The sequence below is a fragment of the Aythya marila genome (assembly GCF_965140915.1).
Source record: "Aythya marila genome assembly, chromosome: Z".
In the NCBI taxonomy this organism is placed as follows: Eukaryota; Metazoa; Chordata; class Aves; order Anseriformes; family Anatidae; genus Aythya; species Aythya marila.
The window spans coordinates 29163026-29178779 of NC_139080.1; the positions used below are offsets into that span (position 1 = coordinate 29163026).

General features: G+C 37.2%; 1 protein-coding gene across 1 annotated transcript in view; it reads right to left on the bottom strand.

Moving 5' to 3' along the window:
- Positions 1–15754, bottom strand: part of LOC309890403 (histone-arginine methyltransferase CARM1-like) — a gene marked incomplete at both ends in the record, with an annotated part of 67693 nt that overhangs the window by 41639 nt on the left and 10300 nt on the right. Inside the window, one exon of the mRNA XM_082784223.1 lies at positions 10253–10378. Coding sequence (XP_082640349.1) covers positions 10253–10378 — 126 coding nt within the window. The remainder of the gene's footprint in view (positions 1–10252; positions 10379–15754) is intronic.

Genomic DNA, 15754 nt, shown 5'->3' on the forward strand with positions numbered 1-15754 from the left:
AAAAAAAAAACTCAAAACTTTACAAGACTTACAGACATGTTGCAATAGTGTCATATTAATAGCTCAAGTTTTTCAATTAGAGAGGTATGAAGAAATATTTATTGTCTTTTTTCATTTATACTTTTCTGTATATTCCCCTCTCACCTTAATGAATGCATTATTAGATTTCAGAACAAAACTCTCACTTACCCAGCCACTTAAAAGGCAAGAAGAACTTCCACTTTTCGTAGACTGAAATGCTTTTGCAAGAATCTTGTTTAGAAAAAATGAAAGGTTTCCCTTGCAATTTACTTCATAAAAGAACATTAAAAATATAACTCTTAAACATTTTCTTTGAAAGCCAAGCTTGTTAGGATTTTGATCTGTTTTTATTTCCCTATTTTTTTTTTTTAATTTAAGTCTTATAACAGGTACTCCTCTGAAAACTTTCACCTTGACAGAAAGCTATATTTTGGTGAAAAATGGGGGAATTTGTGTGTGAAGTTTTGACTAGATATGCATCTCAGCTAACTTGTATTTGCTGTTAGATATTGAACCTGAACTAATCAATTGTACAGTCTGATAACTTGTTGGAACTATTCTGCAGATATTACTACAGTGATAACCTAAAAACTGCACGGTGTAGACACTGAATTAAGGCCAGCTAAAACTGATTCTCATGACCAAAGAGAACAGGAATATCCTCCCAAAGAGTTCTGCTCCTTCTCAAAAAGGAAAGAAGCAGCTCTAGAACTCTAGCAGTTTCCACAGGGATATTCATACCCTGTTCCTGGTAATTTGTCACTTGAATGGTTGCACACTGCATAAACAGAACTTTCATAATTATTTCTCTTTACAAAGTGCTTATCCTCACAGCAGAAGACACATACAAAACCACGAGATATTAAAGTAGTGCATCTCACTCATCTGCTCAGATGGGATTCTATTACTAGTCCAAAAGGTGAAGAGCGTGGAGTAGTAGCAAAACAAAACAAGTCAAAACATAACAAAACAAAAAGATCTAACATTAAACTTGGATGGCAGATAAGGGAGAAATGGAGGGAAAATAAACACAGAACAAAACAAAAAATCCATGCAAAGAATAAAAGAAGCCCAGAGAGGAATAAAAAACAACAAAACAAAACAACAAAATAAACACAACAGAAACAAAACAAACACAAAAACACAAAACACACAGAGCATCAATCCAAAACAATGATACTTTCAATAAACCAATAAATAAAATGTATTTACCAACAAACATTTAATTTTCTGATCTAGGGAGTTTTGCTAAAAGCCTTAGAGAAGTGCTATTCACACAACATTTTGCATTATGTGTTACAGGCTACTACTAAAATGCAGTACTTATATTATGCAGTCAATTTGGCCTACAATCGATGACAGGTATATAGTAATAACTTTGAATGGGTTTGAAAAAAAAAAAAAAAAAAAAGAAAACACAACATACAATCATAGAATTGTTTGGCTTAGAAGGGGCCTCAAAGATCATCTAGTTCCAACTCCCCTGCCATGGGCAGAGACATCTCCCTCTAGACCAGGCTGCTCAAAGCCCCATCCAGCCTGGCTTTGAGCACTTCCAGGGATGGGGTATTCCCAACTTCTCTGGGCAACCTGTTCCAATGCCTCACCACCCTCACTCTGAAGAATTTCTTCCTTTTATCTAATATAAAATAACCCGATTTTAGTTTAAAACCATTCCGCCTTGTCCTGTCACTATAATTCCTGATAAAGAGTCTGTTCCTAGTCTTTCTCGTAGGACCCCTCTAAGTATTGGAATGTCAGTGTAAGGCATCCCTGCAGCCTTCTCCTCTCTAGGTTAATAATCCAAACTTTCTCAGCCTTTCTTTACACTAGAGGTGCTCCTCTGATCATCTTTGTGGCCTTCCTCTGATCCCTCTCTAACAGGTCTATGTCTTATGCTGCAGGTTCCAGAGCTGAACACCGTACTCCAGGGTAGGTCTCACGAGAGAACAACAGAAGGGAAAATCACCTCCATCATCCTGCCGGCCATTTTTCTTTTGATGCAGCCCAAGATATGATTGGTTTTCTGGGCTACAAGAACTAATTGCTGGGTCATGTCAAATTTTTCATCCACCAGTACCCACAAGTCCTTCTCTGGAGAGCTGCTCTCTATCCACTTATTGCTCAGCCTGTTTCATGTTTGGAATTGTCCCAACCCAGGTGTATGACCTTGCACTTGGCCTTATTGCACTGCATGCTGCTCACATATGACCACCTCTCAAGCCTGTCCAGGTCCTTGTGGATGGCATCCCTTCTGTCAAGCACGTTGAACACACCACACAGCTTGGTGATGTTGACAAACTCACTGAGGGTGCACTCGATCCCACTGTCCATGTCACTGACAAAGATGTTAAACAGCACCTGTCCCTGTATTGACCCCAAAGGAATACCATTTATCACTAGTCTCTACCTGAACATCAAGCCATTCACCGCAATTCTTTGACTGCACCATCCAGCCAATTGCTTATCTACCTAGTGGTTCATCTGTTAAATCCACATCTCTCCAGTTTGGAGACAAGGATGTCATGTGTCAAATGCTTTGCACAAGTCCAGGTAGATGACATCAGTTGCTCTTCCCCTATCCATCAATGCCATAACCACATCATAGAAGGCCACCAAACTTGTCAGGCATGACTTGCCCTTAGTGAAGCCATGTTGGCTGTAACCAATCAACACACCTTAGCAGTTTCCAGGAAGATCTGCTCCATGATCTTGTTGGGCAAAGCAGTGAGAATGACAGCTCTGTAGTTCCCTGGGTCTTCGTTTTTTTTCCTTTTTTAAAAATTGGGGTTATGTTTCCCCTTTTCCAGTCAGATGGAACTTCACCAGACTGCTACAACTTCTCAACCATGATGGATAGTGGCTTAGCAAATTCATCTGGCAGTTCCCTCAGAATCCTTGGATGCAACTCATCAGGTCCAATGGACTTGAGCATGTTCTGGTTCCTTAGATGGTCTCAGACCTGATCCTCTCCTACAGTGAGCAGTTCATCATTCCTCCAGCCCCTGCCTTTGCTTTCTGTGACTTGGGCTGTATGGCTAGATCATTTCCTGGTGAAGATGGAGGCATAAAAGTCATTGAGTACCTCAGCCTTCTCCATATTCTGGGTAACCAGGCCTCCCATTTCCTTTCAGAGAGGGCCTACATTTTTCCTAGTCTTCCTTTTATCACTGACATACTTACAGAAGATCTTCTTGATACCACTGATGTCCTTGTCCAGATACAATTCTCTCTGGGCTTTAGCTTTCCTAGTTTGATCCCTCACTACATGGACAATTTCACTGTATTCCTTCCAGGCTACCTGTCCTTGCTTCTACCCTCTGTAGGTTTTGGTTTTGTATCTGAGCTTGGTCAGGAGATCATTGTTCCTCCATGAAGGCCTCCTGGCATTTTTGCCTGACTTCCTCTCTGCTGCTATGCATTGCTCTTGAGCTTGGAAGAGGTGATCCTTGAACATTAGTCAGTTCTCTTGGGCTCCTTTTCCCTCCATGGCTTATCCCATGATACTGGGAGGATCTACCAAGTAGATACTTGAAGGGACCAAATTCTGCTCTCCCAAAGTCCGCAGTTGTGAACTTGAATTGTGCCCTTCTTGCTGTACCAAGGATCTTGAATTCCACCATTTCATGGTTACTGTACCCAAGGATGCCTTTGGGTTTTTTATTCCCCAGAAGCTCCTCCTTGTTGGTATGAAAAAGGCCCAGCATAGCACTTCTCCTCATTGACTCCTCTGTCACTTGAAGAAAAAAGTTATCATCAACGCATTCTAGGAACCTCTTGGATTGCTTATGCCATATTATGTTGTCCCTTCAACAGATATTGAGTTGGTTGAAACCCCCCATGAGGCTTGTGAATGTGAGGCTGCTCCTACCTGTCTTCAGAGGCCTTCATCTACTCGGTCTTCATGGTCAGGTGTCCTGTAGTTGACCCCCACACTATAGTGTCACCTGTCTTTGCCTTCCTTTTAATCTTAACGCATAAACTCTCAGCTGGCGCCTCATCCTCCTCCAGGCAGACAGAGTTCCATGCACTCCAGCTGGTCATTGACATAGAGGGCAATATCACCCCCCTCATCTGTATGGTAGTCCATGACTACATCAGACAAGAGTACATTACAAGACTATGTCAAACAATAAGACTGGTCAACCTGTCTCCTGTTATTAAGTGGGACACAGTCTGCCATTTGGAACAACAGAGTTGAACAATATCTAAATAATAAAATGCCTGCTTTGGAAAAAAATTAGAAATGGGAAATAAAAATACAGTAAACTGATCAAGGTTAGATTACCATCCAAGATGTCCAAGGTTGGAGTATCATCTCTAAAAAAGGAAGAATATATTTTTGTTTTTATTTGCTTGTAAGGAGACTTCAGACATTCACAGTGACACCTATTACAAGTATTTTAGTAAAATTCCAGGAATGTTCACCACACAGTCAAAAAAGCTTCCAGAAATCCTTGAATTTACATCTGTTTGATAGCATTTGCTCAAAAGATTTTTGATACATCTTTTAACAAAATATACAACATTTCATAGTCATAAACAGAGCAGAATGGACTAATAAGATTCTGTTCATTTTAACAGCTCATTTACAAATACTTCAATCACCATTAGAAAATTTTGCTTTGAACATGACTGAATATTAAAACACAATTTGCAGACCGGGTCACTTACCAGAATACTACTTTAAGATTCAAATTCTGCAGTGTACTTTTAAACTCTTTTGTTAGTCTTGATTTCTGTAATGGGAATGGTTTGTTCCACACATACTATTCAGGGAATCATTTCAAGCATCAGCACACTAGAATTCAGTGCTTGGAAATTCAGTCAGCACTCAAGGGACTCAATCAGTTGTACATTTTTACAGGAAACATGACTTATGGCATTGTGTCATGCTGCATCAGAAGATGGATTCCACATGCTCCAAATCTCATTATTAATTTCCTAAGTCACACTTTTCCCAAAGCAAAAATCTTTTACATTTTTAGCAACAGTAACACAGACTTTCTGTGGTAAGCAGAAAGCAAAATACTGTCCTGCCTCCAACCTAAATATTCTAACTAAAATAAATTTTCTTCTATCAGAACATTCCATCCATTAGTAAGTAATTCACATTTGAACTAAAACAAAAATGGAGCCAGATTCACTGAGCAGTCAGTTATTATCAAGAAGAATATTAAAGGAGCACCTTTAATTCAAGCTTCAATCACAGCCTAAAGCAATGTGAATTAGCAGATGCCAAAGTTTCCCCCCGTGTCAGTCTCACACTAAAAATATTACCTAAAGAATATTCATAATTCATAAAATGACTTTATGAAGTATCTAAATTTGAATGTTTCACTTTCTTTAGAACAACCATTAGAGTTGTACTAAACAACAGAGAGACAAATGGGTTTTAAAGCTGTAGTTAGATTTACATAAAGGTTGCAAAGATTATTGTCATATTGCAAAACTCTTAACATTATATTTTTGGAACTTTTAAACATATTAAGAATTGGATCTTTTACTTTATTCATCTTCAAAATGTGATTTTTTATATAAACAATCTTCCTCAAAATACACCTTAAACTTTAATGAAAAATGAATGCTTTAATCATGCTTTAATGAAGAAAGATTATTTGGCTTAATACAGTACAATAGGATGAAATGGAAATATTGAGGCAGATATGGTTGATGTAGGTGGCTTACTTGTGCCTACTAGATGTAAACAACCACAGTATTGAAAGTCTTGGTATATGAAAGGTCTAGCAACACTTAGGGAGAGCCTCGTTGAATGGGTAGACACAGACATGTCTTGCTATCTGGTAGCACAGGTTTAGTGGCGATTTATTTTTAGAGTATTACAAATTGCTCAAAAGCTGGGAGATTGATTTTTTTTTCTAATCCCCTTTAATTTGTCCTCCCAGGAATCAGAATAAACAACCATTTTAAAATACTAATGCTAAAAAACATTCCCACAGAAATGTTCAAGGAAAGTCTGGAGAAACAAAAAGTACTGAAAATTGTGCCAGAAGTGCTCAGGCCTTGAGCTTTCCCTTAGATTCTACACCTTGAAACAGTGAGTCAGCTCAAAACACCACAGAACTTTTGTACAGATGCCTTTAATTGGATGAAGAAAAGCAATGCCATAGAAAATCACAGACTGAGACAGTGGCAAACCCAAAGGTCTGAACAGTAAGACTAATGGATATAGATACAGCAGCAGGCACAGTCACTGGTAGCCTCCTCTGTTCAGATTTACAGATAGATGAACAGTCTCCAAAATCACATGATGAGTATTTGTTCTTGCACACCATAATCCTCAACTCCAAAAACAACCTGGAAAATTATTAACAGACACCTATTTCCTTGGAATCTGAAGAGGGCAAACTGATGGCTGCATATTCCCAAAGACCATCCAGCGTTTGGGATAGACACATATATGGTTTAACTCAGGGAAAAGACCTACAAAGCTTAGAGCCACTATATGGCAGTGGACAAATGCAAAAACTGAAGTGCAACACAGAACCAAACTCTATGCCCCAGAGGTGATAAGTTAAGGATGACAATTGTGCATGCAGTATGGCTTAAAAATCAAAACTTTTCTGATTTGGTAGTAATTTCAATAGTAGAACCTCCTACTGCTTCTCTGAGACTAACAAATGCTAGATTTCATGATTCCTGTTAGTTGCAATTACAGTCTATGTGTTGAAAGTTCTCTTAAAAAGTTGCACCTCATTGTTCATGCAGTGAAACTCTGCACAAGTTTCAAGTTGCAATATTAAAAACATTTGTGAATTTTAAATTGACTGAAACAAAATAAGACTTAGGCAAGCCAAACTCTTTATTTTATTTCTGCTGAAAATTCAAGTCACTACTTCACACAGAATCTAGTGAGCAACCACAGTGTCATTTTGGTTGTTTACTTCATGAACCTTATTATTAGGTACAAATTCTTACATTTAAACAGCTGAACAGCTTTCTTCCAACTACTTGGCCTTCAGGTAAATCCATTAGTTGTCTCTACTTACTGTGCTTTGGATTGCATGACTGTGCAGTCATGGAGTCACACTAAGCTGAGTCCTGGATGAAATTAAAACAAAATACGCATTCCAGGAATAAACTTCAACAGTCAATGTGTATTAAGTCTATGAGAATAGTCTAGATCTAGTTCAAAGTATACACACCCTCTATTCTTGCTTCCTTCTCAGATAAGTACAGTTTGCACACCAGGTCCTCGGCACCAATTGTTCTGTTCTACAGATTTGTTTCTTCTGGACTGTCTGGTTAATGGGATCATAGCTCAACAGATATGTCATTCTGAGAAATAATAATCGAGGGGAAAAAAATCACCATAAGACATACCATGTTCCTTTGCTTAAATTATACTACACTAACAGCATGTGCAGTCTATATACACAAAATAACTATGTATACCTTTAATATATGTATTACATATATATTAATATGTATATACAGGCACACACTTTTATGTCTCTATCTCAATTCTCTATGTGGATATCCACAAGTAATATATGTTATTTATAACTACAAACTGTAAGAAGCCCATTTTTATTTTCCTCTATTGTGCTTCTATGTAAGTGGCACACATAATTAGAGCTGACAAGTTTTAAGATGAGTTTTGCTAGTAAATAAACATCTGCAAAGTACTGGTATGTCTAATGTCTGGACGCACTGTGAAAGTCGTTGGAGAACAGAGTTAGGTTTGAAAGAGAAGGAATCCACATTCTGCCAGAATCAGAAAGAACAATTTATCCTTGCTCATGAACGAATTCTGTGCTAAATTAAGCAGGGCATTTCCACCATGGAGTAGAAAGCTACATACCAAATCTGCCACAGATGAGTTACTGACTGGTTGGTTGATCTGTTATAGAGAAACGATCTTTGTTTTTTTGGGGGAAAAAAAAAAAGCCTTTAGGCTACTAACTTTCGTATTTATTGCCTGCATGATCCTTCTCAGATGTTTAACATATGTTCAGCAGGAAATGGAAGATACAGTCTGTGATTTATGATGGAAGCCAAACAGCAATTCTCTGTGTGGGCACAAGCAGGGCATTAATCTCCCTCTCCCCTCATTCCTCACTCCTCATCTTCCTCTATCTTCCTAAATGACAGAGGACTTAGGGTTTTTAAGCCTTTTACATTGCATTTTCATAGTTAACACTTTTAACATACCAACAAGGAGTTTTCAGACCTCTTTTTTTTTGAATTACAGAATAATTTTCATTTATATACTATACGCATATAAACATTTGAAAATTCATAAAAGTGAGACTAACACCTGCACTTGTATGCAGTTAAAAACAAACAAAAGGTTGGCTTCTTCTTTAAAGGCTTGTCTTCTTTGTAAAAGCAGATACATTTCTCAAGATTAGGGACTACTAGATATACTTAACATGTAGAAGGACCAGAAAACTATTGCTATAGCATGGGGAAAAACCATTCTATCAGTGACTTTCAGTTTAACACAGCATGCAAGACAGAAATATTGATGCTCAATTTTGTCATGTTAAAAAACAATCAGAAATAATAAATTAAGAGACTATCTATACTGTTCTTATCTAATTCATGATATTTAGCTATATAAATTAACTAAAGATAAATCACCAAGGAATGCAGCTAAAGAGGGGATTGAATTTACCACTTAATCTTCAAAGTACTCCTCCCAGGAATAATACCATACTGTGTGAAAACTATTTTTTTACAAATACTTGTTTTTAAAGGAGGACAAGAGAACTAATGGGAACTTCATTTCTCTTGGGGTCCCAAACAATCAGTGCCGTTTGGAATCAGGACCTCCATAGGTAAGTAAGCCATGGTAGAGATTGTAGACCAAAGAGTAGAGAAAAACTTGTCTGTCTGCTACCTTAATCACTTGTTATAAGCTATCTATGTAATAAGCCAAGTAAATCACTGAACAACCTAATCTTAATTATCTCTTCAGTTATGATATAGCACTCTGTAGGTGCCAACACAAAATTGCAGGCTCAAGAGAAAGAGATCGATGAAAACACAATGCTGAATTGTAATTCTCAAACACGTAAGTTAAAAACAAGCAACAAAACACATAACAGCAGCACAACACTAACAGTCATTCTTAGGTTACATTCATATTGTTTTGTAAAATAAGACATTGAAAATGTGAAGTTTTTCTTGATGAATACAGATGAAAGGTAGGACTTTAAAGGCCACCAAGATTTGTCACCCAACTGAAAAATTGGGTGAGTCTAAAAACTGCATTTTCTCTTACAGAGACTGAAGAGCGCATGTTTTGTGTCTGTGTGACCATTCAGAGTTTCTATGAACTCATTGCACAAACCCATATATGTCAAAATTCTCAGCCTTCGATACTTCGAAACACATATGTATGTTTAAATAAGCTGACAAATAGCAAATATACTTGTTCTGTGACTCAGCTTCCACACAACATAGAATGGAAATAACCATAATGGATCCCTCTGGAAATCACAAGTCCTGCTAATGTAGTTCTGCTATGTAAGAGCTCCTGCTTCTTGTTAAAGAGGAAGCTGTATGTTACCTGTAGTTATAAAATTTCAAAATGAGTTGCAGCCATGCAACTCATACACACTACTCAGAATATTCTAACAGGCAGTCTTTTGAATTTGCTTGCAAAAAAACTAAGAATGCTTTTGAAAAAGCCAGTAAGGACACGTGAAGATAGTATGTAACAGAAAGTAGCGGTTGTTGGATTTATTAAAAAAACGTGACTTAGAACCATAAAAATATAGAGCCAACATTTTACTAAACTAGTTATGTTTCTGTAACAGTGAGTTTATTTTTACCATCACTACTCACAAAATATCCTGTGAACTACAGGTGTATATTAAAGTACTTTAATTAATTATTCAGATGAACAAATCTGTAAGACAACATCTGAATGTGGGACAGTAAGTGGCAGATTGCTCATATAGAGTATTACATTTACCAGTTATTACAGTTCATTAATTTAAGTCACATGAATCTGTTATCTACATGTGCTTTTTCTTCATAAAATGAATTTGCAGTTGCTTTGTTAAAGACCGTACTCCAAAAAGAGACAGTTACAGTGGGTCAGAGGCAGATGAAGTTGTGCAAATCATAACAAAATGTAATATTCAAATAGCCAGCATGAAACAGTAGTAGAAGACAACAACATGTCTTAAAGCAAAATTTGCCAATACAGTTAGACGACAGGACAGAGAAGATAGCCACAAATGTAAGATGTACTTACCAACTTGTGATCTGAACCGAAGCAAGACACTCTTGAATCCCAGTGTAATTAACAAAGACTCTTTTCCCACACGACAGTATTCAGTGTTTCTGTTAACTAAGCATTTAAGCACACAGATGCCATCATCTGAAGGAAAAAAAAATACTTTAGGAAACTTCAAGTAGTTAAAAACAAAGACATATAAAGAACTAGATGTCTCTTTTGATTAATAATATACATAAACATATATCTGAAGTATACAACTTGGGGGGCAATGAATTTTCTCTAAACTGTTCTTACTTAAGCTGATTTTCCAGTCATCTACAGCTTTGCAAAAAATTCATCCAACTTATCATACGTACTTTCTTGAAGTTGCCCTGTCCTCAGAAGAAGGAAAGATAAGTGCCTAAATTAATTTTTTACCTCAATCCAAACAAGGTCATAATTGAACATTTTTTCTCCTTGTTTTGTTTCCACAATCCCATATGCACATTTCTTGACAATCTCTAGAGAACCTGCTCAGGCACATGAAATGGCAGGGAAAAGAGTCAGGAATAAATTACATCAGCTAAACAAGACATAACCTATACTTTTTCTTTAAACACACACTACATACCACCTCATGTGTGGCAACTATCAACAAACCTACCATGTGAGGTAAAACAATGCAATTTTTCTGAAAATGAAGAACACAGGTATGTTAGAGCTAGGTGTCAAAGCATCAGAGGGCAAGCTTCTGTGCTGTGCTCCTTAAGGAGTGGGATCAGTATCAGAAGCTTAAGTAGTACAGTAGCCTATACACACTGTCTTATTATCAGCACTGCAGCTGTCAGGATGCAGCTGCATGAATACATGAAGCAGGATGCACACTATCACTTCCAGAAAGCTGAAAGAGGTCAGCAAACACCATGCACACATAAATTATGCTTTTTATTTTTCTTTGTTATATATGTCTTCATCCCTCAAACAGCAAAGCTCCAAGATTCCATTTCCCTGGACAACTCTTGAATTCATTTTAGTCAACTCTGCTGCAGAGAGTTAAGTTCCTCCCATGCACTTTTTATCCTTATGGAGAAAAATGATAAAATAAATAAAATAAACAAAAAATAAAAGGTTTAAGGAAAAACAGAAATAAAATAGAGAATTAAAATCAAAAGTACAGGAATTAGCAGCACCACAGAAAAGTGATATACTGCAATATGTTAGAAAGTACAAGAGAAAAACTGAAGGACAGCCAGAATGAATTTACACACATATCTGAAGTAGTTAAAAACAGCCAGAAGAAATCATACATCTTGAAAAAGCAAGAGACATGATGAATAAATTATTAATAAAAGTTCAGTGGAAAGCTAACTATGCACTGCTCACTATGTTATTGTGCTAACAATGCTTGAAAGACCACAGAGGGCAAGAAGGCAGACACAGACACATGGAGGTATCACAGAGGTACTCAGTACATTTTGAAACCTTACATTTCACAGCACTAGCTGTAATGACAGGTGAACAGAACAGATAGAAAGATCATTGTATAATGTTCCATATCTCAAGCAAGGTTTAATCAGGATAAAAAAATAAAATAAAAAAAAAGATGTGTCCCACCTGTGCCACACTCACAAATGGGTGAGTGTGGCACACACACACAATTGCATTTGTAGCCTCTTCCACAATTTAGGCTTGTAAGCAAACTGAAGGAACACCGGCTTTGTACTTCTGCTACAGTAGGTCAAACGTAGTTGCACAGCTGGCTACTTTTCCACAGCTCAAGGACTTTTTCCTTAGCATTAGCACTAATTTCCAAGGCTTTATTCACATTCTACTATTTTTACAGTGTTTGCACCTATAGTCTTGTACATAGGTCTCAGACTTGGATAATGAAAATTGTTCAACTAAGGAACCATTACATATTCATGCATGTAAAAATTAAAAGTATCCTTCAGTTGATCCATTACACAACTCTATCCTCAACATTCAAATGTTACTTCCATTGTAAATCCCTGGAGTACTCAAGGGACAGACTAACCAAAAGGAAGCAGTAAGAAGACTTGAAATAACACTCACCACTTCCACAAATAATGGTGATGAATATACCCGTATACATGCTATTCCCTACTCGCCAGCTGCTCTTTTGTTTTTAGCCTTCTATTCCTTGGGCTGAACAAAAACCAGCTCCCTCAGCCTCATTTTGTAAACCATATGTTATAGTTCCCTAAATATATGGGTTTACTATGGTTTGGCAAAACATTTCATAGATTTGCAAAGTGGTAAGCATGTAGTCTTCTGGAGTTCTGTTTGGATCACACATCTTCTTATTTTTCCCGAAACCTAAACTTATCTTTCACCCATATCCAGCAACACTACTCTCCTTCCTTCGAAAGAGTTATATATACTCCATCAGCTATTTAAAATCATCAGTACTGAAAAAACAATCAAGTTAAGTATAAATGCAAAGCACTCTATATATACAACAATACAATGTGAATGAACCAATTTTTGGTTCACGCTGTCTGTAAACACCCACAAAAATTGTCTTTTTACCTGTACCTCAATTCATTCACACTGATCTGATTGACAATTCCTAAATAGGCTGGAGCAATGAACCTTCTAGAAACATACATGCTTTCTAATATTATTTCTCTACCTCAAAGGTACAAGAAAAACATCCTTTCAAAGTCTTCCAGTGGACCCTTAACACTTATTCTCAGAATCACTGCATAATTCAGGCTATAAGGGCTCCAGTCCAACCTTGTATTAAAAGCAGAATCAGGTGAGAAATCAGACCGGTTGCTCAGTGCTTTACCCAACTAGGTCTTTAAGACCTCCAAGGATGGAGATGGCAAAACTTTTCCAGGCAACACATTTCAGCACCTTGTAACTCTTGCAGTATGGTGTTTTTACTTGTATCCAGTCAATATCTCCCCCATTGTCAGACACCCTCAACCCTATGCCTGAATTTTCAGGGCCATTACTTATTGAACTCAAAGTGTAGATGGTAACCATGATAAACAGGGAAGGTCTCAGGATAGACCTCTGTAATATGGGTAACCAGCCTCCAGATGGAATACTGGAATGCACTCATTTTAATGAGTGATGCAGCCATTATTTCACACACCTAGCTATCCACTCAAATAGCCATAATATCCCAAGTTAGATACAAGGATGGTGTCTTGCTGAATTCGAGGTAGACAATATCTACTGCTCTCTCATCATCCACATATCTAGCCATCTTATTACTGAATGCGACCAGATAGATGAAGGATGAAGACTGCTGTTCCCACATTCTTATTCTATGCACTTGGAAATGGTTTCCAAGATGACTTCTTCCACTGTCTTCCCTAGAAACAAAGCAAAGCTGAACTTCCTGAAGGTCTTCAGATGATCCTTTCTGCCCTTGCTGAGGAAAGGTGTAACGTTCCTTTCCCCATTTTTCAAGGTCCTCTCTGGAGCTCCATGACAGAGTGCCTTCACAATGACACCAACCAGTTTCCTCAGAACTCTTGGATGCCTCTGACTCTGTCCTCTTTATGGTAGTTTCTTTCAGCTTAGTACCACATGTAGACACAGAAGACAGGTAAGCCTTGTTAATGAAGACTGAGATATAGGGACTAAAAAGGGACTAAGTACCCCAGTCTCACCTATGCCTCCTATCACAGAGTCACCACCCCATTCAGAAGCAGGATGAAACTTTTTTTTTTTTTTTTTTAATGATAGTGCAGCAACAAAAGCTCTTGTTATCTTTGACATCACGTGCTAGTTTGAAGTCTAGATGAACTTTGTCTTTCCAAGTGTCATTCCTTCAGGACTGGACAAAGTTTCTACACTGCTTTTGTGTAGCCTGTCTCTGCTTTCCTGTACGCATCAGCTCTACACTGCATCTCTGTCATGAATTCTCTATTTAGCCAAAATGATCTCCTGGTTCTTTTCTTCATCCTATCTGGATACACTGTTTGAGTGCTGGGAGGATGCTGTCCTTAAAGATCTGTGAGCTCTTGAGCTCTTTCATCTTTCAGAGTTGCTTCTTATGGGATCATACCTACCAGTTCCCTGAGCAGCACGTCTGCTCTCTTCTATCCATAATCTGTCCTCTGCTACTCTTCTGTCTCCACTCCAGATCTTCAAATTGTTATTCCATGATTGCTACAGCCAAGGCTGCTATTGATAATATTGACCCCCTTTCAAAACTTGAAAATATGGATTTGTTGCAGTACTCCTGTAAGACTTCTACTGATATCACCAGGCTTTTGACTAGTCCTTAAATATGTAGGTATGCATATTAAGTGAACTTAGATCTTAACTTTCACTAATTAAATGTGCTAATTTACCTCAGTATTTTTTTTTGGTGCTTGACCTTTTGCATGAAGAATAAGGATAAGTGCCTGCATCATTTCATGTGTGAAGTACAAACACAGAGACATTCAGAGCTATTCAGAAAACTACACAGAAAGCAATGGTGGAATGAGTCATGCTTGATAACATTGATAACAAAAAACATAATTTATTTTACAAAAAAAAAAAAAAAAAAAAAGAGGACAGCAAGTTGATATAGTTGATATTTAGAACCAAGGGCTCTGATTTTTTTTTTCCAATATGCAACCCACCTTACCCAACAACTTCCTTTTGCCTGTAATCTCAGTATTGATGACTGCTCTAAATATTAACTGCACGATTTAAAGCCTAATAGCCTAATACATGACAAAAAAACAGCATCAGAAAGTGTAGTGAATCTTTGTGACATAGATTCACAATGCTGACAGTTTAGGACTACTGCCCTCTTGGTATCCTGACTGGCTTGGATGTAGTTTATAAGATACTCAGAGCTCAAGCAAGTATTCTAAAAATAACCACACCAGGAATGTGATTTGAGGGACAGAATATAAGAACTGCTTTAACTGAACTATACTGACCTTCAGAGAAATTACTTTTTATAAACACATTTAAATAACATTGAACTTTCTCAGTCTTTCCAGTCTGATAAATGAATAATGAATTATACACCAGTATCTCTAACAGAGTATTAAGAATTACTGTTGTTACTGTTCTGCTACAAACAAACAGTTTCATTAACTTCAAATTAGAAAGTATTAATCATAGTATACTATGCTAAATTACTGTAGATTAGTGACATAGAAGCATTATAGCACTGAGCTGTCAAGCGAGACATGCAAATACAATGGTAATGTATATGCTACTTCCTTGTACTTTTAAAGGACATAGAATAAAAAAGTCAAAAATAGCATACCTCATACTGCTAATGTCATGCTACTGGTGTTTACTTGGCTTGAAATTTAATGGGTCAATGAATCTCCTTTTTTATACAAAAACTTCTTGGAGAGGAAGGGCCTGGTGTAAAGTTACCAAATTTGCAGAAAGAGAAGGCCAGGCTTGTTTCCTCACATTGCAAAACCTTTTCTAATTTCAATAAAATATATTCACTTCTGCTTAAATTTTGCTTATTTTATGTCCATACATTTTGAGAGTATCATTATAATTCAGCTACACTTTTATATAAATAAGATTTAAAAAGAA